This window comes from Pempheris klunzingeri, chromosome 21, assembly GCF_042242105.1.
Source record: "Pempheris klunzingeri isolate RE-2024b chromosome 21, fPemKlu1.hap1, whole genome shotgun sequence".
Taxonomy (NCBI): Eukaryota; Metazoa; Chordata; class Actinopteri; order Acropomatiformes; family Pempheridae; genus Pempheris; species Pempheris klunzingeri.
This window is the reverse complement of record NC_092032.1, coordinates 13,120,736-13,147,650: the sequence shown is the minus strand read 5'-3', so window position 1 is coordinate 13,147,650 and position 26,915 is coordinate 13,120,736. Positions and strand designations below refer to the sequence as shown.

Here is a 26,915-nt window from a genome sequence, read left to right as displayed (position 1 = left end):
AGTGGAGACTTAACACAAGTGGAGCACGATTTAAGTAGCCTGTTTTTTTTTTCCCCCTAACTACAAACACTTTCAAAAATAAATATATATGTTTAAATGTAGCGTTAAGGACATTTCAGTACATGTTATTCTTTAAATTTTAGCAGGTTCATTTTAATCTGAAAAGTAAACGTGGGTATGTTATCACTGGAGGAAATAAAAGTTGTTGCCTTTTTACATTACAGGAAAAAAAAAAAAGACAGAAATGTTGCACATATTCTCCAGGAAAGTGACCCGTTTTAAGATAAGTGATGACTAGATGTAACTTCCATAGAGACCCGAATGGCTCAGCAGAGTTTTCACTTTAGTCATACAAGATTTATTCAAAATACTCACAAATTACAAGGCAATTCGGTACGCATTTTGAGTGCCGCTCGATTTTCAGATATTCAAAAAAAGAGAGGAAAAAAAAAAATATTGACGACAATGATACAAAATCACAAAATGCCCACTTTGATAAAACATTTATAATTTCACGGTCGTATATCAAATACTGCAGGCTTATGAAACGGTTCAATTGCTGACCCTCTTCACAAATGGAAAAAAAAATGCTGTAAACATAAAATGTTTGTACAAATAACTGCAGTTAATCGGTAAGGAACCGCCTCGAGAGGCATCCTTACAAAACTATCAACATCAACACATCGAAACTTACAAAAATTTACAAATGTACATTTTTACCCTAATTGAAACATGCACTTTGGTTCGATGATACAAAATCCTCCAAGGTCAGATTCAAAAATAAATAAAAACATATTGAAGTCAAAACTCGAATTTACAAAATAAGTGTACACCAACATGCCTAGCCTACTATAATGTACCACATAGTCTAACAGATTTACACGACTCTCTCCACAAGTGGACCAGTGGGCCGTCAGGGCGTTTAGGCACAGAGCCAACCATTTTGAATCGCTGAGGTTTGAAAATATATTCTTTTAGTGCGCCTGGAAATTAGCACGTCTTTAAGGTTTGCGCACTTTCCTTCCGACGTGGTTAAAATGCGTCTCTTGGCTCTGGGTGTCTGATTGGTGGCTCATCCAGAAGGGGCACCGGTGGGCCCTCGCAGGCTTACAGGCACCAAAGCCAAACCATTTTTAATAGTTCAGCTTTTGAAAATGTCTTCTGTCACTTCTGGCACCGAGTCTGATTAAAACGCGTCCCTCGAATGTGGATTTCTGTAAGGTGGCTCGTCTGTGGGGTCGGGCGTGGAGGGCCCGCTGGGTGGTGTTTGGGCGCCGCTGGCACCTGAACTGTGGCACACGTACCATTCGCTTAAATTCGCGGGCTGGGAGGCTCCCACCGGCTCCGACAGCACCGAGGAGCCCCCTGGCTCCCGGCCCAAGTCTGAGGAGGGGGACACCAGGGACGGGGTGGATGACTCGTAGCCCGAGCTGGGCGGGGGGGACTTGCAGTGCACCTTCATGTGTTTCCTCAGAGAGCTGGGGTGTGTGTAGGACTTATCGCAGCCTCTCACTTTGCAGTTGTAGGGCTTATCGCTGGTGTGGACGTGGGAGTGCTTTTTCCGGTCGCTGCTGTTGGCGAAGCGTCTGTCGCAGCCGTCAAACTCACATTTGAAGGGCTTCTCACCTGTTAACAGTGATGGTGACACAATGACATACAAACCAGTGAATTAAAGACACAAAAACGTGATCTTTGACGTACAGTACAGCTAAGGCAGCTCGTTATTTACTTAAGTAGGTGTGTATTTATTTTATAAGACTCCATCCTCCCAATTTGTGGCAGTTTGATAGTGAGACAAATCTCTGAAGTTTAAGAACACTTACAAAGTGGGTAAACCCCATTTTATGAGCACGTCTGGGCTTCAAATAAACCAAGCAACAAGTATCCAAGCAGCCTATGACCAAAAAAATATAAACCAAATTTTTTTTAAAAATAATATAAAATCAGGCTTTTAAAAAGTTGGCACAATTACAGCCACTTTGATTATTTTGTTAATTTTTCACTTATTTTTCTATTATTATTTTGTATTTACTGTAACACACTTTTCTTCCCTCCCCCCACCTGCACTTTTTTTAAAGTTTGCCTGTTTGGACAGCCCTGCCATGAGCCCCAGTCTGGTGTAAACAGGAGGGCTGAGCCCCCCACTGTCCTGGGTCTCTACCTGGCGTCTGCACGCATCAAGGCGTGCGTCAAAACAGACAAGCTATGAGCACAGACTTAGCAGGCCTAAAACCAACTGAAAATAATGATAAATGGAAGTATCGCCACAGCCAGGCTTCACCCACTGAGTGCCACAACGCAGCCTGTCTGCTGTTTGAAAGCCTGCAAACTGTTATGGACTGGCTCTAATTCTGCGTCTTAATAACAGGTATTTCTACCTGATTATGACAAGGCAAAAAAAAAAGAAGAAAAAAAAAGAAGCAGAAGACAATCTGAATAAATTACACGGAAATCATCCTCTGCTGATTTTTCTCCTCCGATTAAAGCTTTTGAGAATATGTAATTGCCTCTGTCTAATTACACTTGCGGGTTGAATATCAATTTGACCTTCAGCTGTTGGGTTGAGAGAGCCAATCAAGGATATTAGTGTAGTACAAGAAACCGTCGAGGAACAGACCCCAGGGGCAGCCCCAGTCATAACCACACTTTCGGATAGGTTTTAAACATGATACCAAAGACCAGGCCCCTTGGGAGTCAACACACAGAAATAATTTAACAGATTTGTACTTAGGTAATGTGAGCAAATTATATGAATAATACATAGGGTGCAGAAATGGAGCAGAGGGGGAGTGCCATGCAGCCACCGGAAAAAGGAATGTAATCATTATACTCATTTACAAGTCTGACTCGACATTTTGAGGCCTTTCCCCCCCTCGCTGGCTCCACAGCACGTCACTGGGTCACAGAGGTAGAGCGGCCATATTGCACCATTATACGTTTTTAAAGTTAAATCTCAGCTGCTTCCAAGTGTGCACTGTACAGCCGTCAGTCACGACGGGCGCAGGCAGCTCTGCCAACCTGTTGGTGAATTATTTTAGCACGTCTGCACTTGGCAACTTGTTGCTTTGGCTAAAGGCTATCGAGAGCTGATCATTCCAGAAGCGTGCACATTATTTCAGCATGCATATGTCACTGCCATGTCGTAAAATACACCATAGTTTTACCGTAAGGCTTCAAATGCATGCATGTAAAATAAAAGTGCTCCCGTCTGTGTAGCTTTAAATGTAATAAAGCAACCAGTCCCAACAACTCTAATGATAATAATAATAATGATAATGTAGACAAAATGAAAGAAAAACAAAATCATCATCGTGTGAGCTGCACTCAATGTGAAAAAGATGCACCTTTCCAGTGTTGCTGCCAGTCATGTCTGGCATGCACTAAGCTACATGGACAAGACCTGACGTGGGCCTCAGTCTTTGTGCTGTGGTGTAAACAAGAGGTTGAACCGTCAAACGCCTGAGTGAGCTGTACCATAATCCCCAAGCTCAACCTTTGTAAAACTGATGCAACTCATAACAAACAGGTGGCCAGTAGCTGTTGCGCGCTCATGGATCAGCAGCACAGATTGATTAATCGCCATGGCCCATCGGGGCGTATTTTAAATGCGCAGAAATCAAGGAAAATTTAAATAAAGCTCGGGAAAACCGTGAAAATGATGCAAAACATCGCTTAACTAGTGCCTAGAGACTATGCAGAGCCTGGATTTGAATTTCAACATGCGACTCGACGATTTGTTTTGCACATCATGACAATTTTGCTACATTTCTACAACATTTCCTTTCATGAATTTATAGCTACTGACCTGTGTGCGTCCTTTTGTGAATCTTGAGATTCTCGGATCTTGCAAACACTTTCCCACAGCCAGGGAACGGGCATGGAAACGGTTTCTCCCCGGTGTGCACTCGAATGTGATTTACTAGTTTGTACTTGGCTTTAAACGGTTTGCCTTCCCTCGGACACTCTTCCCAAAAACATATATGGTTTGCCTGCTCTGGTCCTCCAACGTGCTCTACCGTCACATGCGTTACGAGTTCATGCATGGTGCTGTAAGTTTTGGAGCAAAGTTTCTTCGGCGCGTGCTCCGGCTCCAGCCACTTGCAGATCAGCTCTTGCTTTATCGGCTGCCTCATGTAGCGGAAAAAGGCACCGGCTCCGTGGTGGTGGTGAGCGCTTAGATTCATGTTCAGATTCAGACCACCGTAGCCATGCAACGGCGAGGCGGAGAACGGATCAGCCCTGGAGCTTGCCACTTGACTCAAGTGATCAGACCTAACATACATTTCTCCAGGTAGTCCTAACCTTATTTGTCCATTCAACGCTTGGCCACCCGGTGATCCGCTAGAAGGCTGGTCGTGATGGAGTCCGGAGAAGAGGGTATGGTTCCCAGCGTCGGGGTGATGACCATAGTGTCCGGGATAGCTACCTGTTGTTGAGACAAACATTCCGTGGTGAGAGGCTGAACCAGCAGTCTGGTCAGTCAGTACGGGCATGGCTTGAGCTGTCAGATCTCTCCGGATGAGGAAATCCCTACCTGCGGATAAAGCCTGGGCCGTGTGAGACATAGAATAGGGGACCGATGTCGCCTGAACCGGGCCAAAAGCTCCCGTTTGACTGGAGACCACTTCACTGTGGCCTGCCATATGATGATTGTGGTGGTGGTGATGGTGGTGGGGATAATGATGGGCTGGGCTGATTTTGAGGGCCGCGGAGTGCCCCATGTGTTCTGGCCCGAATGGACTCGGCCCCAGGCGGGGTTCCGCAGTAATCTCCCCAGGGTGCGAGTGAGCCATTGAGTGTGGATGGCTGCTGAACCCCGGGAAGCCTGTCACGCTCTGAGGGGTATGGTGGTGATGATGGTGATGGTGGTGAGCCCCTGCCAAGTCAACTAATCTCAGCGCCGTGTTCCGTTTGGAAAACGTAGGGTCCATCATGGGGCTTCCCAATGCATCCACGCTCATTACTTCCTAATTTTAGAATAACTTGACAGCAGGCAAAATAATAATGATGATGATAAATATATTTTAATCGCAATGAAAAATAAAGAAAAAAAGACTTTTTAAAGTTAAGTCTATCTGCAGACTACATGAAATCCCATTCGGTTGAGAGGCAGCAGCAGGACGCTTTGATACTGAATAGAGATTCATGGTAGGCGCTGCAGCCCGTGGAGCTAAACAATCACCCTGCGCTCTAATTGGTCAGAGCTCAGTGATTGACGTCACCAGTGACAGTTTCCAACGTGAAGAAAAATGTCTTAGTGACAGCAAGCATCCAGCGCGCATGCGCAGTGCCTCCGGCAACGCTTAAGAAAAATAGTTGTTATGCAAAGGTTATTGTACAATAAAACTCCTAAAAAGTTGATCCAGATAAACAGTCGTCTTCTTTTTGTCGAGCAAAGCCTGCACGGCTATGAAACAGCAATTACCCCTCTTTGATTGTGCAATTACAAAACAGGCTGCCTCGCATGAGTATGCATATTGTCCCTATAAAAGTTGTAAGGATCATAAATAATGCAGTGATATCTTTATTTTGCTCTGCAGCGTATGAAAGGCAACTTTACGCACAAATTACGCGCAGCTTTACGCACGTAAAAGACCGGCGTCAACGGAGCAAAACTTGTCAAGTGAACCGAAGGAAAACTCGGTGTGCGAGTTTAAAATAGTCCGGAGTACATACCACTAATGTGCGCTCTGATAAATACCCATATTTACATATCCAGCCCTTCAGCGCGTACTACAGTGCTGACTCCGTGGTCTGCTCGGTGGGATCCGTGTGTGTAGTAAGTGTGAATGGGGCGAGCTGCGGCCATTGTCCCGAGGAAAAAAAAGTAATGGACGGGACCTGTTGTTATGATCCGGGGTAATTTTGCTTTAGACCCAGGACGGCAGCAGATGAGGGTCACAGGAGGTGGTGCCGTAGCAGACCTAAGTTCAAAATAAAACGTGTGTGTCTCTGTAAGTATCGGTTACTACAATATTCTCCTACAAAGTACAATAGTTTATCTAAGTGATTATTTTCTGTTTTTATTTGAATGTTCTGAAAGATATTAGTTATAGATCATAATAACACGCCGTGTAAATTACTTTCCATTCACTGTTGATTTTACCATAGACCGTCCGCCGACGAACTGGACTATTTTTTTAAATTCCAATGTGCAGTCTTTAATATATCGATTAATGTTGGGATCATACTGTACACGGATTATAGTCTTCAACACGCTGGACGTTTTTTTGTCTCAGTCAAAAAGCTGAATGACTGTAATTTTAACAAATTCCCATCCAGTGAATTTAGAATATTTTTTTGTCTTGCTCCATTAATACTCTTCAAAATAACAGTAAGTACTTTGACAGCGATGACTTTATCATTTTCACTTTTTTTTTGAGTTACATCTTGTGTATTGCAATCAAACGCCAAACGCAATTGGAGGGAGGGGGTGCTTCGACTTAGCACTTAATCTTTGTATTTGCAGGTAAAAATAAATTACTGCGCCAACTGACGTGAAGGCGCACTCAGTCCTGATCACTTTACTGTCAAATATGTTAATGTGTGTTTTTTAACTTCCTCGGTGACCATAGATAATTTGTGAAGGTTGTAAATGCCAGAACCTGAATTTATTCTCGCAGGCGGTCGTCAGTATCTTTTCCTCCTCACACTCTGTTATTGTCGTTGATTTTAAAAAAATCAACTAATCACAATATGAACTTGTGTTTTGGATGACTTACTGTGTTGTTTTCTGATATGGACCAAAATAAAACACTGAATATGCTGAGTAACAGGTCACTCTAGTATTTTCATATGAGAAAAATAATTAGAGAAAAAACAGATACCTCTTGGCTCTTTCTCTGAATTGACTTGTCAGAATCGTTGCTGACAGCGTCATATCCAGCACGGTAGAAATTGAGTCAATATTTTGAGACATGACGGATCCCAAAAGATGTTTATTAAATGGCCTTTACGTATAAGGTTCATGAGGCTCACAGCTGTAGCCTTCAGAGGCATCACAGCACCAGCGTAATGCAAAACTTTGAAGTGCTATTTCTGGTCCAAGTTGTGCATGCCCTCACACTTGGAGACAACTATGGAGGGGAGTTGTATAAGATCCTAAAACAAAACAATAAAAAAAAAAAAGAGCTGGATATTACAGAGAGGTCTCATAAAACGTTGCTTTTGCTGCTTTGGCTTGGTGGCTTTTAGTGTAAATCTTAAACAGCTCCTGGAAGCCATTTTACATTGTACACTATGACTCCAGCACATTAGGATCATGACACTAACCGGTTATTTGCCTTTTAATTCGGACGCACCTTTTACGCACAGAAGTTAAATATGTTAATATAATTTTGCTCCACGTAGACACTGGCATGTCATGTGCACTTTTAAAGGCACTTGCAAAGTTACACATAATTCCAGCAACCATTTTTTTTTTTTTTTTCTTGGCACACAATTTCCAATGTAGCCTCACTTGTTGCAAGTATATGACCTCCACTCCTGACTTTTTCAGCGATATGCCATTCTTACCGTTCTCCACCTGTTGAAAGATCCCTCCAAATTTGTGTAGTGGGCTACCTAACACGTCGGATCAAGTTGTAGCTCTACTTGTTAAGTTGAGAACAACAAAACGTCCCCTCTTTCCTTGGTCTCCTAAGACTGACTTTGGATAATGCCTTGTAGAAACTAGCCTAGTAGCCAAGAAGATATTTTAATGGTTCGCATGGCACGTCTGTGCATGTGGCTTTGAACTCTAGCAGCCGGAGGTTCCTGCAGAGAGCGCCGCAAATCCCACTTGATAACTTCGACAACCCACAACGTTTTGCACACAGGCAATGCATCACTGGCCTGCAAAAAAAAATGAGTAAGTTGCACAAGCACAGCCAAACCGTGATGGATACATTAGGCGTACTGGTGGATCCAAGTTAAACACAGGCCTATATATTCAGGGTAACCTTTATGAAGGTGGGGTGCTGGGGAGCATGATGATGTGGAAATCTAAAGCACAGATGTTCCGCCGGTGTGAGCAGAAACATTGTGTACGAGCGAGACAGAAGTGCAAAACACGCACAAGAGTCACGACAACAAAACGTGCTGTGGATTCCCTTGGACATGAGAGGGAGCGGCTGATAATAAGAGGCCTTTAAAGAGGGTGATGACAGTGGTCAGAGTTTATATCAAACCTCAGGGTTTCCCACGGGGTTTCCTCAGGAAAGACTCGTTTCTGCTACCTGTACCTGGGGTCCACCTCTGAGCGCTATGAGATTTCTATCCACCATCCTGTCAGGGTGCAAAATGTGAAATCTGTGTCATTTTCTTATATCTATATATATATATATTCTTCTGGCCTTGTCTTTGTCTTCTTCATCAGACAGACAGGTAGAGAGACAGAAAGCTCATTTCTGAGTGCTTAATTGCACAAAAAACGTTACCAATTACACCACCAGAGGCGTTGCTTGGTAAACTAATGTCCCCATGTGAACAAAGACAATGTGACACTTTAGGTTTCTGAACTGTTAATGCAGAATATAGCTGCAAAACGTGCACTGACTGCCAGTTGCTGTCTCGTGCCTCTAAACTTTTGTTTTGCTGTTATTCAGCCTTTTAACCAAATTCACAGTCAGCAATCTCAAAATATCTGGGATTGATGATGCAAAGAGGCCAATAGAAGTGTGGGCCCTGCACCGTGGATTGTTATTTGGTGAGTGGATGTTATTGGGGGGAAAGGGGCTCCGCCAATGAGCGCGCTGCTCCGGGGCCACATGACTACCCCCCTCCTCTCCCATTCATCAGGGCTGGACTGTGTTGTCTTTTCAATTCATTTATCTGCAGGAATGATTGCGACTATCAGTCTAGAGCTCACCGCCTGACTGAGGAGGTGAAAGTTGCGCCACAGGAAGATAAACCGCAAAAGACAATATTGCATGTATACATGATTTTGCGTGTGCATCGGATGAGCGGTATAGGGGAATTCCTCGCGTCTTAAAAAGTAAACAGAAAATCGGTGGATTTGAGAGTTTGCTCAGTCGAGTGAGGTTCAAGAGATAGAGAGAGGGGGAGGAAGAATATCTGCGCGTGATTTTTTGATTTCTGCTCTCAGTCGTCTCGGCGAGTCTAGACTGAAGATGCTCTTGGACGCAGGACCGCAGTATCCCACCATAGGAGTCACTACGTTCGGCTCCTCACGGCATCACTCAACAGGCGAAGTCACAGAGAGAGAAGTGGCGTTGGGGATAAATCCGTTTGCGGATGGGATGGGCGCCTTCAAAATAAACCACAGCTCCCACGACATCGGCTCCGGACAAACGGCGTTTTCCTCCCAGGCGCCCGGCTACGCAGCAGCCGCCCTGGGACACCACCACCACCCGACCCACGTTGGCTCTTACTCCACGGCGGCTTTCAACTCCACCAGGGACTTTCTCTTCAGAAATCGGGGTTTCGGGGACGCCACCGGGGCGCAGCACAGTTTGTTCGCCTCCGGAAGTTTCGCAGGGCCACATGGACACTCGGATGCAGCGGGGCACCTGCTCTTCCCGGGGCTCCACGAGCAAGCGGCGAGCCATGCGTCTTCCAACGTGGTCAACAGCCAGATGCGACTGGGCTTCACGGGGGACATGTACGGACGGGCCGACCAGTACGGCCACGTTACGAGCCCGCGGTCCGACCACTACGCTTCGACCCAGCTGCACGGCTACGGCCCCATGAACATGAATATGGCCGCACACCACGGAGCAGGGGCCTTCTTTCGATACATGAGGCAGCCGATCAAACAAGAGCTCATCTGCAAGTGGATCGAGCCGGAGCAGCTGACGAATCCCAAAAAGTCGTGCAACAAAACTTTTAGCACGATGCACGAGCTTGTGACCCATCTGACGGTGGAGCATGTGGGGGGACCGGAGCAGACCAACCACATCTGCTTCTGGGAGGACTGCGCCAGAGAAGGAAAGCCATTCAAAGCCAAATACAAACTTGTAAATCATATCAGAGTACACACCGGAGAAAAGCCCTTTCCGTGTCCGTTCCCCGGCTGTGGCAAAGTATTTGCTCGATCGGAAAACCTAAAAATTCACAAAAGGACTCACACCGGTAAGATCCGCACAGATTGACCGCTTTTTCCTGCCAAATCCATGCTGACAATAACCCATCCAGAATATGCATGCGATCCGGGTTATTATTTATTAGGCAGCTGGAGTCTCGTCACTGGCATGTGATTCAGTGCAGTTGTCAACACAGAATATTTCATGCTTTTATTTTAAGTCCTGTTAGTTTTTGTTCAGCTTGTTATTGTGATGCATATTTAAACGTAATCAAATGAATTAATTCACGAAGCTCAGTGGGTTAAAGTTTTTGATTAAATTTGCAGCCTATAAGTACATTATATTTGTGTCTGTCAAATTTAAAAGAAAAATAAGCTGCCTTTAAAAAAAAAAATCTTTATTATTATTATTAAGTGAGTGTTCTCCCACGTTGCAAATCTTTAAATACAGTAATGTGTGATATGGGATTTTGTTGACATCCACTGTTGAACGCTGCATTCATTTTCTTCTTTATTTAGGTGAGAAGCCTTTTAAGTGTGAGTTTGAAGGCTGCGACAGGCGATTTGCAAACAGCAGCGACCGCAAGAAACACATGCACGTCCACACGTCGGACAAGCCCTATCTGTGCAAAATGTGTGACAAGTCATACACACACCCCAGCTCCCTCCGAAAACACATGAAGGTAAAAATGGCTTTTATTGTTCGTTTGTTTTTTTTCTTCTCCAATGTCTTAACAAAATGAACAGAAATGATATAACTGCAATTTCACAGAGTAAATGTGTTTTTTTGTGGCTCGTCGTGTCTGGAGGTGAGAATATAAAAATGCATTTTTGTAACATTTAGAGGAGAAGCTGCAGCAGCTTTGATTGCAGGAATAGAGGAAGAGAAGTTAATTTCCCTTGACACGTTATTTCTTTTCTTTCAACCGACAAATGAGACCAAAGATCTTGATGAGAATAATAATATTGTGGATATAGGAAATTAACTGATGTTCAAAAACAATCAAGTGAGGAGTTTTTATTTTGTTTGGATGGATTTCTCTTGTCTTGTATTTGCACAAAAAGGAGGAGAGAAAAAACTGAACCTAGGGCAAACGCAGCCAATGCTTGGATGCTTTTTTTTGTATAACATTTCTCCTATTATTGAAGGTCCACGAATCCACCAATCCAGGACCGCAGCCGTCTCCAGCGGCCAGTTCAGGGTACGAGTCCTCCACCCCCCCCACCATAGTATCACCGTCCACAGAGAACCAGAGCAGCAGCTCCATATCACCAGCAGCCTCAGCAGTACACCACACAACCAGCCACAGCACGCTGTCGTCAAATTTCAATGAATGGTACGTGTAAATATTTTTGAAAACAAAAAAAAAACGAAAGAGAGAAAAGACTGCAGAGTTTTTTTTAAAAAAAAAACTGCTTGGAATCAAAGACTTTATAAAGTCAGCCAGTGAAACATGGACTGAGAAAACACGGGAGGCCCAAACGATCAATTAAAGGCTGTCTTAATGTCAATGAGAGAGAATGCATGGACAAAAAGGAGGCGAGGACAGCCACCCAGTTTAACTTTTTTCCCCCCCTCAATATTTCTTTGAGTCTTTATTTTTACTGAGAGACTGCTCAAAAGAGATCTCAAAAAAGCATGCTATCTGCGGGTAGAGGCCTGAATTTTTGTACATACGGATTTCACCAAGTTGGGAAAAAAATGTAATATTTTATTTTGTAAATAGTTCTATCACAGTTTAAGGGAATTTGTGAAAATGTGGTCCCTAGATATATGGAAAAATGAGATGGTTTTAAGAATATTGCGATGAATAGACTTCATTGAAAAGAATGTTATAGTTGTGAACCAAATGTGAATTATTCAGTATTACTACAGTCTACACGTCGACCTAACCGACTCTTAGTATTAATGTGCTTTTGTAGCCTATTCAGTGCAACATTTTCGTCCAAGGTCCAGTTTGAGTAGCACAGTATCATTGTTGTTATTTAATGTCATGTCGATAAATCGTGTAGTGAAAGCCTGAAATTCCGTGTCAATCTGTTTATGTACGTGATAAATATAAAATCTCTGTCACTTGCTTTGTCTGAAAGGAAGTATTATTACATGTAAGTAGCTCAATTTTCCATATTTATCCGCATGTAAAGGACCGGCAACATGTTAGAAATGATCGGTATTTATGGAGAAATGCGCTCGTATGTAAAATTTAGTTTACAAAAAAATGTTTGGATACATTTCGTACTATATTAAAGGATTAAAAAATACAATGATGCAATGCGTTGGAGGTTATTGGTTTCATTGGTGTTTGAGGTTGATCTCAACATGGGTGCTGGGTGAAACTAATGGGGTCTTTTTGTATGGGGGGGGAGTGAGGGGGGTGGGGGTGCATGAAAAATAGAATAATTTGCTGCAGAGTTTTTGCCAGCATAATAATGCATTTAGTACGGCTTCGGTGGAAGGATTATTGCATGTTTTGTTGCACAAGCAATTTTAATTCTTTACTCTGTGTGTGTGTGTGTGTGTGTGTGTGTGTGTGTGTGTGTGTGTGCATGCTTTTGCAAGTGTGTGTGTGTGTGTGTGTGTGTGTGAGGCAACAGCCTATTTAAAGCTAAAGGTTACGTTTTAAACGCACTGTCACAACTTCCCTGTCAGTCAATAATCAGTAAATTCTCTCCCCCTTCTGCATCTTCTGTTTATCCAAAATTAACATCCAACACTTTGCCCTCCAGTAATGTGCAAATTAAATCGATTAATCACGGCGGTTGTTCCTCAGTGTAAACCGGAGTAGTTTGCCTTACTTAATTGTTCGGGAATCTAATTTTCAAATCTAATTTATTTTCCTTTTCCGCGTTTGTCGGATTTCATAGATTTGGGGTTGAGCTGAGGAGTCAGTGTGGCCCCCTCATTGTTCCTGGCTGCAGCTTGCTTGACCGCCCCATTAGGCAGAGATCACATCAGCAGCCGCCAGTGATCATGGTTAACACTGCCAGTGCGCACGGAGCCACGATCTGTCAGTCTGCAGCTTTGGCAGAACTGCTGCACTCACCAAAAAGAACCAAATAGCATTTAAAAAAAAAAAAAAAACAATAGTAAAAGAATCTGCACACATCAGCACAAGAGGAGTGTACATGTGCGTGTGTGCATGTGCGCTTATACCAGCCAAAATAATAATAATAATAATAATAATGATAAAACAAAAAAAAAACATCCTCCATCTCCCACCATCTTAGATGATTTGCTGAAATGTATTGAAATGTATTCATATTTTCCTTTCACGGACTATTAAATTTGGAGATAAATGAAGGATGGTAATAAAATGACTTTTTCGACTCTATTTAACACTATCTATCTAGGTTGCAGTGCTGATGCTTCACTGACGCACTGCTGTAGAAAAGAAAAAAAAAAAAAAAAAAGGCGCACCACTCCACGCCGCGTGAATTCGTTTGAGAGCAAAGTCACTTCGCAGCTTTATAGAAAAATGTTCACATTGTAACTGCAAACATAAATAGTTGAGGGTGGGTGCGTTAAAACTATCTCGTGTGGTTTCTAAGCTGGCGGGATGCGCACGTGTGTCACATTTAAATATAAAGCTGGTGGCAGTTTGACAAAAGTAGAGACAGAAGCTGAAACCACCTAAAGACCTGTTTACTCATCATTTCCAACTTAATACAAAAGCACATTTAAATGTACCATTCAGCTTCAGAATGCAAAATAATAATGATGGAAAAATAGTTTCCTAGAATAATGCTGGGTTTTGTTTGGATCGATGATTATTTGCCTCATTATGGACTCCTCCTTTTTTATTTCTCTGCACATGGAGAGAAACTGCAACTTGTGTTTAGTTTTTTTTTTTTAAAGCAGACGCTGCTCCTTTGACGTGCAAAGCATGAACTTTGACTATGCTGCTTTAATGTCCACCCCATGCCTCTGTCCTATTACTCTCCACAGAACCTACAACACGGTGTCGAAAATAAAATGCTCGTAAAAAGGAGGAGGCTGCGGCGCGTCTCCCATCAGCCCATGGAGCTGGTGGTGACTCCAGATCAAATAGGAGCGCAGGAAAAACATCCACTTTAAATGTATTTACGCTCGAGTCTGGAAATGACAAACACTCAGATATCGGGAAGGCGCAGGCGCCACCACCATGAATATTTATCACCAGCACTTGTGGCCAGTAAACCGAGCCTGACGTTTGTGTTACCAAGGTAGACACTGTGCAGCTAAGCTGCGCATCAAATATCACGCAGATGGTGGCTCAGCCTCTCACTTCATGGTTTTTTTTTACACATTTAAAAGTCAGAATTGTCTATTTTTTTCTGCAAACAACACAGACACCCAGTAAATCGCTGGAGCAAAGTGTGAAAGCAAAAGTTTAAAATTAAGGCTTGTTTTTTTTAAATGCAATACTGGCTGCATTTTGCAAACTCTGCTTCCTCTTTGGGGCTTTTCTGGTGAGCTCCCTCCTCAGAGGCAGGCTGAATGTGCCCTGTTTTTAAACATCCCATGTGCACATAAATGCAACTTTTGCTGGGACTTCTTTCAAGAGTGTGCAGCCACTGACACGCAGAGCATACAGTCCAAGATTAGAAGAAAGCTATAATCCGTGCCCCTTGATGGATGAGGTGACCATGCCTGTGCCAGCACTGTGATCTGCGTGCCCAGCTGCCGCCACTCAGTGAGAGCTAAATCGATAAGTTACATTTGCAGTTGAGTTTAACTATTAGGTTTCCAGCTAAATGATCCTGTATGAAAGAGAAGGGGGGCGTTTTATATCTACTTTTAACAGCTCCTCAGTTTAAAAACTTTAGAGGATATATGTCCCAAGTTGCAAGTCATGAAATATCTCACAAAAACCGCATCCCACAGTCTCCATCTGCCGAGCTTAGGAGTCCTAATACAAAGAGGTCAAATTCAAGTCAAGGCCACTTTCCTTTATTGGCATGCAGACATTTCAAAACGCCTCCAAGAAACCCTGTAGTATATGCAGCCATAAAACGCTTTCATTCCAGGCTCTGGCTAATGGAGCAGTCCATCCCACAGAGAGCGTCTAAGTTTGCATACAATAATAATCCAGACATTGATTTTTTTTTCTTCTATTTTTTTTGGTACAGAAAATGATTTATAATGTTCATGCTAAGTGAGTGGGCACGTGAGGAGCTCTAGTTGGTTATTTTGTTCCTTTTAAGTTTGTATGTGACTTTTCTTATTTTCATTTGCTCAATTTCAAGACCTCCAGTAAAGACAGGGAGAGGAAAAATCTATTACTGTAATTAATTATTTAATTGAAATGTGATTAGATATGCCACCATAACGCAGCTTTGAGCTTGTATTTAAATTAAAACGTCGACTCCAGCATCAAACTGTGATAAAATAAAAAGAAATCACACTGGCACAATTTCTGGCTCATACTGAATTACGACCCATTATTTAAACTCTTAAAAAAAAAAAAAATTTAAAAAAAATCTTAATTATTTGCAAACAGCTCTGAGCTGCAGTGCGAGTTTACAGCTGAAGTGGTGCAACCTCATGTATCCATCTCTACAAATGAAATGTCATACTATTGTGGATTATCATTATTATTTTTCTTTGCATTTCTTTTTAGCCTAAATGGTGTTTGGCCGCCTTATGATAATCCTGGCTGGAGCTCTCATAGTCCGCAGCTCTGTTTTATCTAACAGCAGCCCTGATTGGGACATCAATCTCTGCTTTGCCAGCGCAGTCCCGGGGCCGGGCGGGGAGAGGGTTCGTTATAGTGAAACATAGACTCACTGTGACCCCCGTTGCATCAGTTGTGGTCTCTGACATGCTATTAAGCTGAGAGCGCGCAGGAGATTTGTGGAGGCGCTGACACGGTGTTGCCGCGTCCCCTTTGACGTGCTGCTAAATGAGGCCACTCCAATTAGCTCTGTGACAGGGTGAGACTGCTGCACACCTCTGCAGGAAGACGCTCCCCGTCTGCGCCCTGCTCCGGTCTAACGTGCGCCGACCGTCGTGGTTCACACCTGAGATGATGATCCGAAACGGCGCCTGCGTTTCTATTGTGCGGTTTTGGCGCAAAATACTTTGGCTCAAGGGCACTTCAGCCGCACTGGCCAAAGGGAGGGAGGGACGGGGGGTTATAAAATGCAGGAAATGGAACCAACAACCAGCTTCCGGTTCCCAAATCTCGCCCATTTAACCCTTTTGCAACCGGATACAATCAGATAAAGGGCCAATACGTATTTTTTTTTTTTATTATTTGAAAATGTCTATTCACATGCAGAAAACTGAACAGCTGTATCTCTTGGTTTAAAAATAACCATTTTATGTGTTTCTGTCAATTTGAAATATGGACAGATTTTACATGTGTGTTTACAAACGTTAGAAATAGCTTAAATATGGCAGTTAGTGTGTGTAGTATGAGTCCTGTCTATGAAACTGAGAGTGATGGCAGTTTTTCAGGGCTGCTAATAGAGCTACAGCCATTTGTTTACATTTGGATGCAAGTACAGCTGGTTTTTTTTCGCTATCAGGCATAAATCTAAATTTAATAAATTCATCAGCCGGAATGAAAACAACCCACATTTAGATTTTACGTGTTTAAAAACAAAACAAAAAAAACAAAAAAAAAGGGGGGGGGGGGGGGGGGGGTAAAAAGCGATGCATATGGTGTGTTAATGTCCTGTTTCAATGGAGAGGTCTTCTCGCTTACAGAGCAGCTTGTCGACATCTGCTTATCTGATGCCTCTGATAATGACTCGTTATTTTCGCAGTGAGGATGACCAGACAAATATAATCACTGACAGATTTGCCTTGATCCTTTCCACATCGCAATGTTTTTGTCAAAGTGCATCATGAGGTGGCCCTGAGGGAATCAAGGCTGGAACCATATGAACTCCAAGGTTTTAATTGTTTGTAGTGACATTAAGCCTGATTCAAACCCATGTCTGGGTTTCATCTTGTTGCATGCTTTTGTATTCCCTTAAATGTAACAATGAGTCCCAATTAACCTATTTAATGCTGTTCTGGATACATGGCATATGGTGTTTTAAACGGGTAGCAGACACAAATTATTTCACTGCTTGCACTGTGGACATCATGTTAGAGGCCCATACTGTGTGTCCTTGTCATCACAAATTCTGCAAAAAGAATCAGTTCACTTGTAATTCTAAAATTTTAAAATGTTTCCCATTAACTCTCTGGTCTGTGCTCAGGCTGGTTTCAGTTCAGGTTATGTTTTCAGTTTACTGTGCATCTTTTCAAAAACGTGATGCAGTTGCAGGTCAGAGCGACTGCTGTTGCATATGGCAGTCATATAGTCAAAACATACAAAAGTAATTCTTGGTTGAATATTGTAACATCAAGCAGTATTTGTACACATTAGCATCATGTCAGCAAATCTAACAAACACGCTAGTCTCTGCACAACCACTTTATCTCTGGGTTGCCTGAATTTCATTGTTGTCCTCCTGTTGGGCTGCTGCCCAAAACCTTCAAATACTTTTCAGGGACGAGAGGCAATAAATACGGGTCGTTCTGCTTGCCTGTTGTTTTGACTGCAGATATTTCAACTAGAAATGTATTTCTTTTTTTTTTTTTCCCCTCAGAAGTAAATCATTTAAGAAAAAAACATGCAATAAAACAAACTGGAATCATAATTCCTTTGGTTGGTTTGCTTGTGCATGCAGAATAGTAGCTCCTTTCAATGCAACATGTTAATGACCACGTGTTTTTTCTGCAAACATTTGGCACTTTGTAATAGTTTTGGCTCACTGTTGTTCAGCCTGATTCTGATAATGGAAGTACATCCATCATTAGTCTACCTATCCGTCATTAGAGTCCAGCGGCTGTGTATGCGTTTGTCATGCGAGTGCGTGCACATGTAGATATTTTCCATTCTTCATAATTGACATCAAGTCTGTTTAGAATGGAATAAAACTGTGGCTGCGTCATCGAGCCAAAACCCTAAACCCTGTAGTAAAATGTTATGACTGAAAAAGAAGCATGTCGATACGCAGAAACATATCCTCTCACCCCACATTTTCACTGACCTCAAGACCTACAAGTCACTCTAACATCCTGTGGCCGGTATACATTAGGTTTGAACATCACACTGAAGCAAAAGTACCGACCGGTGCAATGCTTCAACCATAGCAAACATGTTCCACCTTTCTCTCTGCAGTGCATTTATTTATAATTATACTGACATCGCGGAAAGACAGTGATTAAAAGTAAAATTTGGCAAACAAAATGTAGTATGTAAGGTATCATCATAACAGCGCGCTTGGCATGGCATTTTTTTTCTCGCCAGCTGCATCAGCAGGACACAGGTGGAAATGCAACTTAACTGGTGATGGAAGCCAAGAAAGAGCTGGAAGCTGAATGTGCCTGTGTGTCTGTCGATGTACGTCTGTATGACTGTGCACTAAGAGCTGAACTCTGGAAGGGAGAGAATATTAGCTGTTTAAAGTTGCCAGAGGATAGATCTGGGAGCCTGTGAAGGCCTGTGGCTCATTAAGGAGAAAACTGGCAGCATGCAGCACGTAACTGCAAAAAAACAAAATGTCATGTTTTACTTAATAAAAGATGCAAAATGATGATCAGCTATGCGAGATGTACCAAAACCTACTCAACAATTCAACAATTGTACAACTCGTGGTTGGACATGTGTCCAGCAGCTGCTGCTGCAAGTATCTCACAGTTCGATTTTATGTCTTTGACTCGATGTCACAGTTAACTGAGTGACAGAATGTGGTTTAGGTGAGAATAGATGATATAACAGGGTCACATTACTTCCGCAAGCTATTGTGACCTCTGCGTTCCTTTTACAGGGATGTGAAGAAAGCATCTCTCGAACAATATTAACTACAAACCAGTTGGTTTGAAATTACTTAAAGTGCGGAGAAGTGAGACGCTGCAAGGAAATGCAGCCTGTGACTGCTCGGTTTCTTAGTATCTTGCCAGGTAATAACTCAGAATATAACAACATACTAATGTGTATGAGGAAGAAGTTGATTAAAGGGCTCTTCTGTAAAATGTCAAACATGAAAAAAAAAAAGAGAAGTCATTTTTGTAACACCTTGAAACTATGTTTGCTTACATTTTGATGACTCAAGGTGTAAAGGGGGAAAAAATCCATACTTTTCCGTTTTGTTATACAGAAGCTTGGTCACATTTTCAAAGATGACCAGTGCATCACCTTATGTAAACATCCTGGCAGACATAAAAGATAGAAATCCATCTATTCTAAGTGAGTGACCAGTGCAACGGCGACCATTCAATATGTTTGCAGATAATAATTTCTAAATAAAATGTTGCACATTACCGACATTACTAGGCATGTATATCCCATTAATTCCAACTGCTCATTGCTCAGTCATGCTTTGATTGATAATGATTGGCCCAAATTTGCTTGCTCCAGGTGTTTGCCGTTTGTTATTTTTCCACCCCTTTCAATTAATCACTAATTGGTGTTTCCACCTGCAATGGAAATTATCCCGCAACTGTGGCCAAAAACCCTCACGCTGCCACTCTTTGCAGAAAATATATCAAGATAGTTAGCATTAAAATCCCAGGATTTTAATGTTTCATAATGAAAAATAAAATATCCAGAACTAGAACACAATACTAATGATACATATTTGTTGTGTCATTATTGCTTGTATTGCATGATGTTGTCAGTATTCAAACAGTTTGATGTTAATGATGACAACAAATGACCAGAGCGGTAAAGTCACTGTGTGGGATGTAACATGATATTTCATGTATGCATATGGAAACATTGTCAGAGTGGGGTGTGTTTGTTGCATTAATAAAGAAAATTATTCCAAAATGTGTCACTGAAAGTCAGAATTCCTCTAATTGCAGCCGAAAGTAATCTTTGTCAAACTCGGTGTGAGATGCTTTTTCTCTGATAACATGGCTACTTGTAGTGTTTGAGCACTCTATGTAGAGTTCTGCTTTACTGAGGTCTGGTTAAAAACCACTGTGCTCCACTGAAAGGGCAAATGAAAGCACTCACAAAAGGTCAAACCTCTCTGGAAGATCAACTCCTGAAAAACAGCAGCTTTAACTGATGAATAACAGGAAAAAAAAAAAATGTAGGAATGAAGACTACATTCTAGATGAAAGTTTGTCCTCCAGGAGAAGAGGGGAAAGCAGCAGTACAGCTAAATGCAAACCCACATCAGAACATCAACGTTCGCATTGCACAAGGGATTTTGCACTGGTGGTTCATGGCTTATTGGGAACTTGTCAACAGCAATTTGCAATTCAAAAATGAACATTGAAACTCTGCATGTACAGCAAATGCTCTTCTACAGCACGACTATAGCGCAGACGGTAATGCTTTTATTATAACATAATATATTAATACATAATTATGGTTTGAACCACTGTGAATAATCTGTCTGTTTACTCACAGCAAAGCAAATAGCTGGTGTTAAAGTGTCACATTTGTTACATGACTTGTCTGCAACCACTTTTTTTTTTTTTTTTTGGAAAACATATGACAGCCCCCTGCACTGCATCCACACACTCAGCTATTTGGTATAAAGCCATGCGCAGCAGTGGTTTGTGTCTAATGGACAAGTGTTGATAAGTCCTTAAAAAAGCATCCAGCTGAACTTCTCACTAAAGGTTGTTTCCAAACTTATGCGACGTAAGTATCCATCTATCATCGCTTCACAGAGGACCCGTCACCAAGCAGATAAATGGCAGCATGTTGCTACCTAATGGCGAGTGGAATGATTGTTCTGAAAGCAGCCATTTCTGCAAATCACTTCAATATTTTTATTTCTTTTTTAAATCAAACCTCCAGTTGTTTGTATTTTCTTTTTACAAAATAATTACTTTAAGCTTGAAACCACAATCTATAATTGGTTCTCACTGTTGAAACTCTGTCACTGCACCACTGGCTTTGTTTATGTTTTGATTTACGTGACAGATTTTATTTCAATGTTAAAAATGATATTTAGAGCTTGCATAAGTTTCTCTTCACATTGGCTTTGTAATACTTCCGGCCACACAATCTCATCATCATTTCTCTAGTTCCATGAATTTAAATTCTACCTGCCAGAACCCAGACCTCTCTCTCCGTTTTCATAAATGTAGTCATAAGACCCTGTGATATTAGGTATTGAACTGATAATAAAAAGGTGCAAAGTAAAGAGAGGGCGAACACAGAAAGTACAAAGCCATACTCTTTTTTTTTTTTTTTCCTCTCAGTACTTTACACAGGACGAGAGATTGAATTCGGATTAGAGCCCATAGAAACATATCTTTAAAATAGTGTGAGCATCAAGTACTGCAAGTTAATTATAACCAAAGGGAGCGTAGGGGGGGATTAGTGTTTTGATCCCTGGCCTTGTTAAACAAAATGGTGATGTACTGTAAGGTTTGAACAGTTTATCCCACTGGGTTATGGGTCGATTCTTTTGTTCAAGTACACTGCGACCTTTGTTCTCTGAGCCTTTAAGAGCAGACGACATATCACACACACACTTATGTGCTATATTAATGTATAGGATGCCGGGAGCATTGTGGAAAAAGCAATTCTGTTAGTACAAGGTTTCAAATCCACATTCACGACCGTTTCTGACTGATCCATCTTCACTTGTGACTCAAACCTAAATGACAAAGTGAGTCGTTTTGACATACACATTGTATGGATGCTACAAAGGACCATTTAGGATTATTTGCATGCCTATTTTTGGGTTGCCTAGATTCGAGCGCCTCGTCGTTGACTCATAAATAATTTTGAAGTTACATCACTCCGTGGCCTTAAGCTGCTTCAGCTACAACCCAACCAAACATCATGGCCATGCGCAGTATTTCAATAAATCACTCATTCCTGACACTTTTGCTGATGGTGTATGATTAAAATCACAAACACCCATTAAGAAAAACCTTTTTTCTCATTCAAACATATGTTTCAAACAGAAACATCCAAAGCTAAAGCTCACTAAATCACTTTTTTGTATTGCCTAACTCATAAAAGTGTTTTTTCCCCTCCTTCTTCTGCAATTAAGTTCATTCAAGTTGAGGATTGTTGCATGTGCAGATGGTTTGGAGAAGCATCAATCTCTGTCAGCAGTGTAATAATGCAGACATTCCATACTGGGACACTTCATGAGCAGAGGAGGCACATGAGAGGGGGAGTTCCCTAAATCAAATAAAGGCTTGTGTTCTGACTGAAGTCTGAGAACCAGCACCCCGGTGAGGATGCAGTGGGAATGAAATTATACACAGTCCCCTGGTTACACTGTCTGCATTTTACACATTACAGTTATAGAAACATCGTTAAGGTTGATCAAATAAAACTCAAATGTAACATGTAATAACATCTTAGGCTTTGTGGTACGGAGGTCTGAGACATGATGCTTTCTGAATGTGAATCATAACATGTTTAGAAAATAGCTGCAGTTAAATATTAAAGGTATTAAAGGCCTGCACAAATAATAAGAAAATGGTTGCTTTTGCAATTAATTAGTGAAAAAGTGTTTCGAGTTTCCCAAATCTTGCCGATCTTACCCCGCTTTGCCACACGAACTTTGAGCTACATCTCTATTTATTTCCCTAGCGTTCTGGCCATCTATCTCTTAAAGGGATCTTTCATCCACTGAACAATCTGAACATGGATTCCAAAGCTATAAAATGCTGGCAGCACTTCTGATTCAACCCCTTGTACCTCCCTTGACTTTGGGCCCTGTCTTGATGTTGACATCACATGTAGAAAATTCTCAAGCACAAACTGGAGTAACACATGGAAAGTATTGGGGCTGCAGGGAGACATGGAATGGAGAATGATAAGACTGGATGCCCTTCATCTTTCTCTCTGAATACAGGCCTAAGTCAATTTTGCTCTCAGCGTGAGACTTTCTCCAGCCCAAGTTTTGAGTAAATCCAATCAGCTGTCCGCAGGATTGAGATGTAGTGTGTCAGTGATGACAGAGTTCGCTGAACAGGGAGGATGCAGTCCAGCATTTTTAATAAGATCTTCCACTATAAGCTTCTCCTAAAGTACTAATTATCATTTAAAGGGAATTATGCTATAAGACTTAATGTACATCAATAAATTATCAAGTATTACTTTGAGTTTGATTTTGCATAATTTGCTCCCCTGGGACAAAACCTACACACAGTTGGTTATAAACTCCCATTCAGAATTCCATTAACAATTCAATACATTAAAATAAAGAGCAAAATCCTTCTGATTAAGATAAAAAAAACACATCTGCAAAAAGTTCTGAGACGTTCTTTACAACTACACTAGGGAAAAAAATAAAAAATTATGGCCCTCCAACATGTTTTGTGTGAGGCGACCTGAGAATTAAGCTCTGAGTTTAGCGCAGCATTGCTTGAGTGCTTTGGCATAGCAGCATAGCATGAAATCCCTCAGTCTGCCAGGTGCGAGTTCCCAAATCATACTTCCCCCAAATGTGCATCAACAGTTTTGACAGGCGGACTGTACAGTGCTATTCTACACTCAACAGCACTGCTGTTCCAAGAAGACAGAGCACACATACATCACGTATACATGCAGCCCACCCACCCCCACATGCTGTACTTTTTTTCTTTTTTTTTTTTTGGGCACCTTCCCATCTCCTTTCCTCCGTCTATCTATTCTCTCAGTTTTTGATTGGCTTGATTCCATGCTCATTAGCATGTCCCATTATCTTCAGGAATATTCAGGGGAATGTTTCCAGTTGCTGCCATTCCAATTATTATAATATACAACATGGTTCATGACTTTCAAGTTTCTGGAAGTGCTTCAGCTTTTTTGTCAAGGTCCTCAGTCACATGTGAGGGCTGTAGATTTTTCAAGGGCATCTGTTCCAAGCTGGCCCAGAAGAGAGACAACTCGGCAAAGAGGAGGAGAGGGGGGGTGGTGGAGGTGGGCCCGGAGCAAGCTGGAATGATCCACCTAGAATTTGTTGAATCAAATCCTTGCACCTGGATATAATTGTCCTGCTGCTGTGCTGGGAGTTGCTACTGCCACAAAGAGACCAAATTAGTGGCCCGAAAATGGCGACCTGTCAAGACACGCAGCCTCACCTGGTATCATATTTTACCAAGACAAAACGCCTTCCTTGCATTGCTGGTTAATGATTATTTTGTTTACGGGCTCAGATAAATACACCACTCTGAATTGCCGCGATGATGAGCATGAAATCAAGCTGCACAACACCAAACAATACCGCATTGTCTAATAGCCTCTCAAAGTGCTAAATGAATCATTTACATGTGAACTAAATCAAATGCAAATGGTTTGGTGTAGTATTTAAACCCTTTTCTTTTGTCTGAATTTATGTTGTTTTGGTTCATGTGCTGTTCAAAGAAAGGATCAGCCGTGTAGTTCAGACAAGTCAACTTCTGGTTTGGTATCGAAACAATACACTCGTATAATCTTTCCAGTTCACCATATGGATACATGATAAACAAAGGATTTACATAAATACCTAATCATCTAAGGAATTAACACGTAGTAATGGTAATATCTATCAGACTCTTGGGTGCAGCCAAGCTTTAATCACTTCTCGTGGAAGATCAGGGGAGTCCTTTCATCTGTATATTTTTTCAAATCTATAACTTAAACACACTAAGCCATTACATATGCAAACTCACTTATGTGCTTTGGGCCGGTCTGCTCATTGTGTGAAGGGAATAGAATTACATCTTCTTAACTAAATAATGCAGTTTAGAGAGATGGCAAGGATAAAGAATTACAACCATGGGGGGTCTGGACAATAACTACCAACATTGATGAATCTTGTGGAAGGTAACACCAGGCCTAAGCATTCCTAGGAATATTAATAGAATACCCTCCAATTATATTCCTTCATAAATTCCAGCTGTATGTGAAGTTTATGGTATTCATTTTCAGCCGGGACAAATTAGTGTTGTTATATTGCCAAAAAGATCTGTTTTTTGATCTAATTTTTAATCTTGGCAAATCATCCAGTGCAGAAAATACCATCAGTTAACACATGTTTCACTATAATCTGGCCACCTTGCAGTTTGTATCTCATATGGATAACAGATTATACAAAGCCTTGAAATGAAATTATTCCTCCAAATTGTAATTGAAGTCAGATTTTTTAATTAAAACCTGTTATGGTATTCAGTTTTATGGATTGGAGTGGAGGAAGACTTTTGTATTCTGTTTTCTTGAATCATCATGCGAATGTTATTTTGGGCTGGACTTGGCATGGTGTTCAAAGCAATGTGGTCGGAGCATGGTTAGGTGTATAATGGCTGCTGGGTGAGGCCATACAAGCAATGTGGCAGCTTAGTGGCCTCCGAATGTTTTCGGTGGGAGAAGGAAACATGTTTTGGAGCTCGAAGAAAGGCGACAGCAGGATCAAGAGTGGTTCTTTGTTAGCGTTTGCATTTTTTTTTTTTTTTTTGCAGATACTCATATTTTGGGTGGAGGCACAGCTCTCCGAAGCTTGTTACACTTTCCAACTATTTTTACGTTTTCATGCTAGAGTCAAATTTCTTAGTCATGAAATAATATATCAGGCCAGTCTAAAAGCATCAGTCATCTCATTTGACTTTACCGCACACTTCCCAGTTGAAAACATTCCTTGGGCCATTTATTGTAGCACGAAGGCAAGAGGTCCCAGTAATGCACGGAAAATTTGCATCCGGTTGTATCATTCACAGGCGATAAAAGAGGATTTTCGAGGAAGCAATTGCTAAATTTGGAGTAATTCATCATGGTTTCTCCATCTCCACACCTGCAAGGTGAGGGATATCCTCAGGGGACCGGGGCTACAGACAGTGTGGTGCGTAATCTAATGGGTGAATCAGCTGGCAGGTGTGCCCCAGAAGTTTCTCTGCCACCTGCACACTGGACAGTCCATAAATGGTGTAACTGTTGTATTGCTTAGCTGGACAGAGAGACACACCTGGACCTGGCTGAATTAAATGCTTAATGGGTCTGTCTTCTTCTACTGCAGGAAAAAAAACATCCTGTGAATGTCTAAGAATCTCCTCCATATTTTCAAGCCTCATGTGGACCTTGAAGAAGATAAAATAACATAATAAAAGAAGCTGATTTAAGTTTCCATTAACCTGACAGCAAGGGACTATATTCTCAAAAAAACCCAAAAAGAAAACAAGAAAAAAATAGATTAAGATGATACATTTCTGTTTTAATCAACCATCCCATAAGATTGTCGAGGGTGTCTGATGATCCTTGAGGATACTTGTCAGCAAACTGAGATGTGAACAGTAGATGGGGAATCTAATGACACCCTACATGGATTGAACAGCAGCCTAAGTGGCTTTGAGCTAACAATGATAGAGACGAGCAAAAAGCTCACCACACCAATATTTTCTTGTAAGTTGGAATAAATTGACCCCTTTCCTCCCCCAGAGCCGAGCTGCGGAGCTTGAATGGCCATTAGTGCCACCATAAAACAAATGAATCCAGCAGAAGATCCAAGAAAGCTGATGCTAATTTCCAACTACAAAATTCAAAGTAAGCAATTACGAGAAAAAATAAGCTCCAGGTAGTTATATTCCCTCTGTCAGCCTCGTTTGTGGTCTCTTTAGATGTTTCTCAACATTTTATTCATAAATGTAATTAATCAGATCACTATCAGTGTTGCATTCTGCATATCTTTGATTTCTTTTAAGTTTTACATCGCAAAAGAGCCACGTATTTAATACATGCTACATCATTATTACAATAATAATGACAATGTTCTAATAATTAACAAACTGGCTGCAAAGAGGCTGTTCTTGCCTGTGCCCCTTCACTTCCTTTGCCATCAATCTAAATGCAATTACTGTAAAGAGCAGGAGAAGGTGAATAAAAGGCAGCACTTGTGTACATGCAAGCAAATATAGGTTTCAATAAGGCAGCCAACAACTGAAAGCACCTATAGAAGCTAAATGCTGCTAAGTGCTT

The 26,915-nt window shown here is 41.6% G+C and overlaps 2 protein-coding genes across 3 annotated transcripts; one reads left to right on the top strand and one right to left on the bottom strand.

The window, feature by feature from the left end:
* Nucleotides 1-812: 812 nt before the first annotated feature.
* Nucleotides 813-4,961, bottom strand: zic4 (zic family member 4). 2 transcript variants are annotated; one of them, XM_070852961.1, is made up of 3 exons: nt 4,535-4,961; nt 3,806-4,426; nt 813-1,626 (listed from the first exon to the last, which is right to left on the bottom strand). In XM_070852961.1, exons 1-3 carry the CDS (start codon nt 4,959-4,961, stop codon nt 1,187-1,189), a joined length of 1,488 nt encoding a protein of 495 aa, XP_070709062.1. In that variant the 3' UTR covers nt 813-1,186. The 2 variants fall into 2 exon arrangements, with proteins under 2 accessions (XP_070709062.1, XP_070709061.1); XM_070852960.1 differs by having other exon boundaries at nt 3,806-4,961.
* Nucleotides 4,962-8,897: 3,936 nt separating this feature from the next.
* zic1 (zic family member 1 (odd-paired homolog, Drosophila)) lies at nt 8,898-12,253 on the top strand. The gene is made up of 3 exons (XM_070852843.1): nt 8,898-10,071; nt 10,541-10,704; nt 11,171-12,253. The coding sequence occupies exons 1-3, from the start codon at nt 9,111-9,113 to the stop codon at nt 11,366-11,368; spliced, it is 1,323 nt and encodes a 440-aa protein (XP_070708944.1). The 5' UTR covers nt 8,898-9,110; the 3' UTR covers nt 11,369-12,253.
* The last annotated feature ends 14,662 nt before the right edge of the window (nt 12,254-26,915 follow it).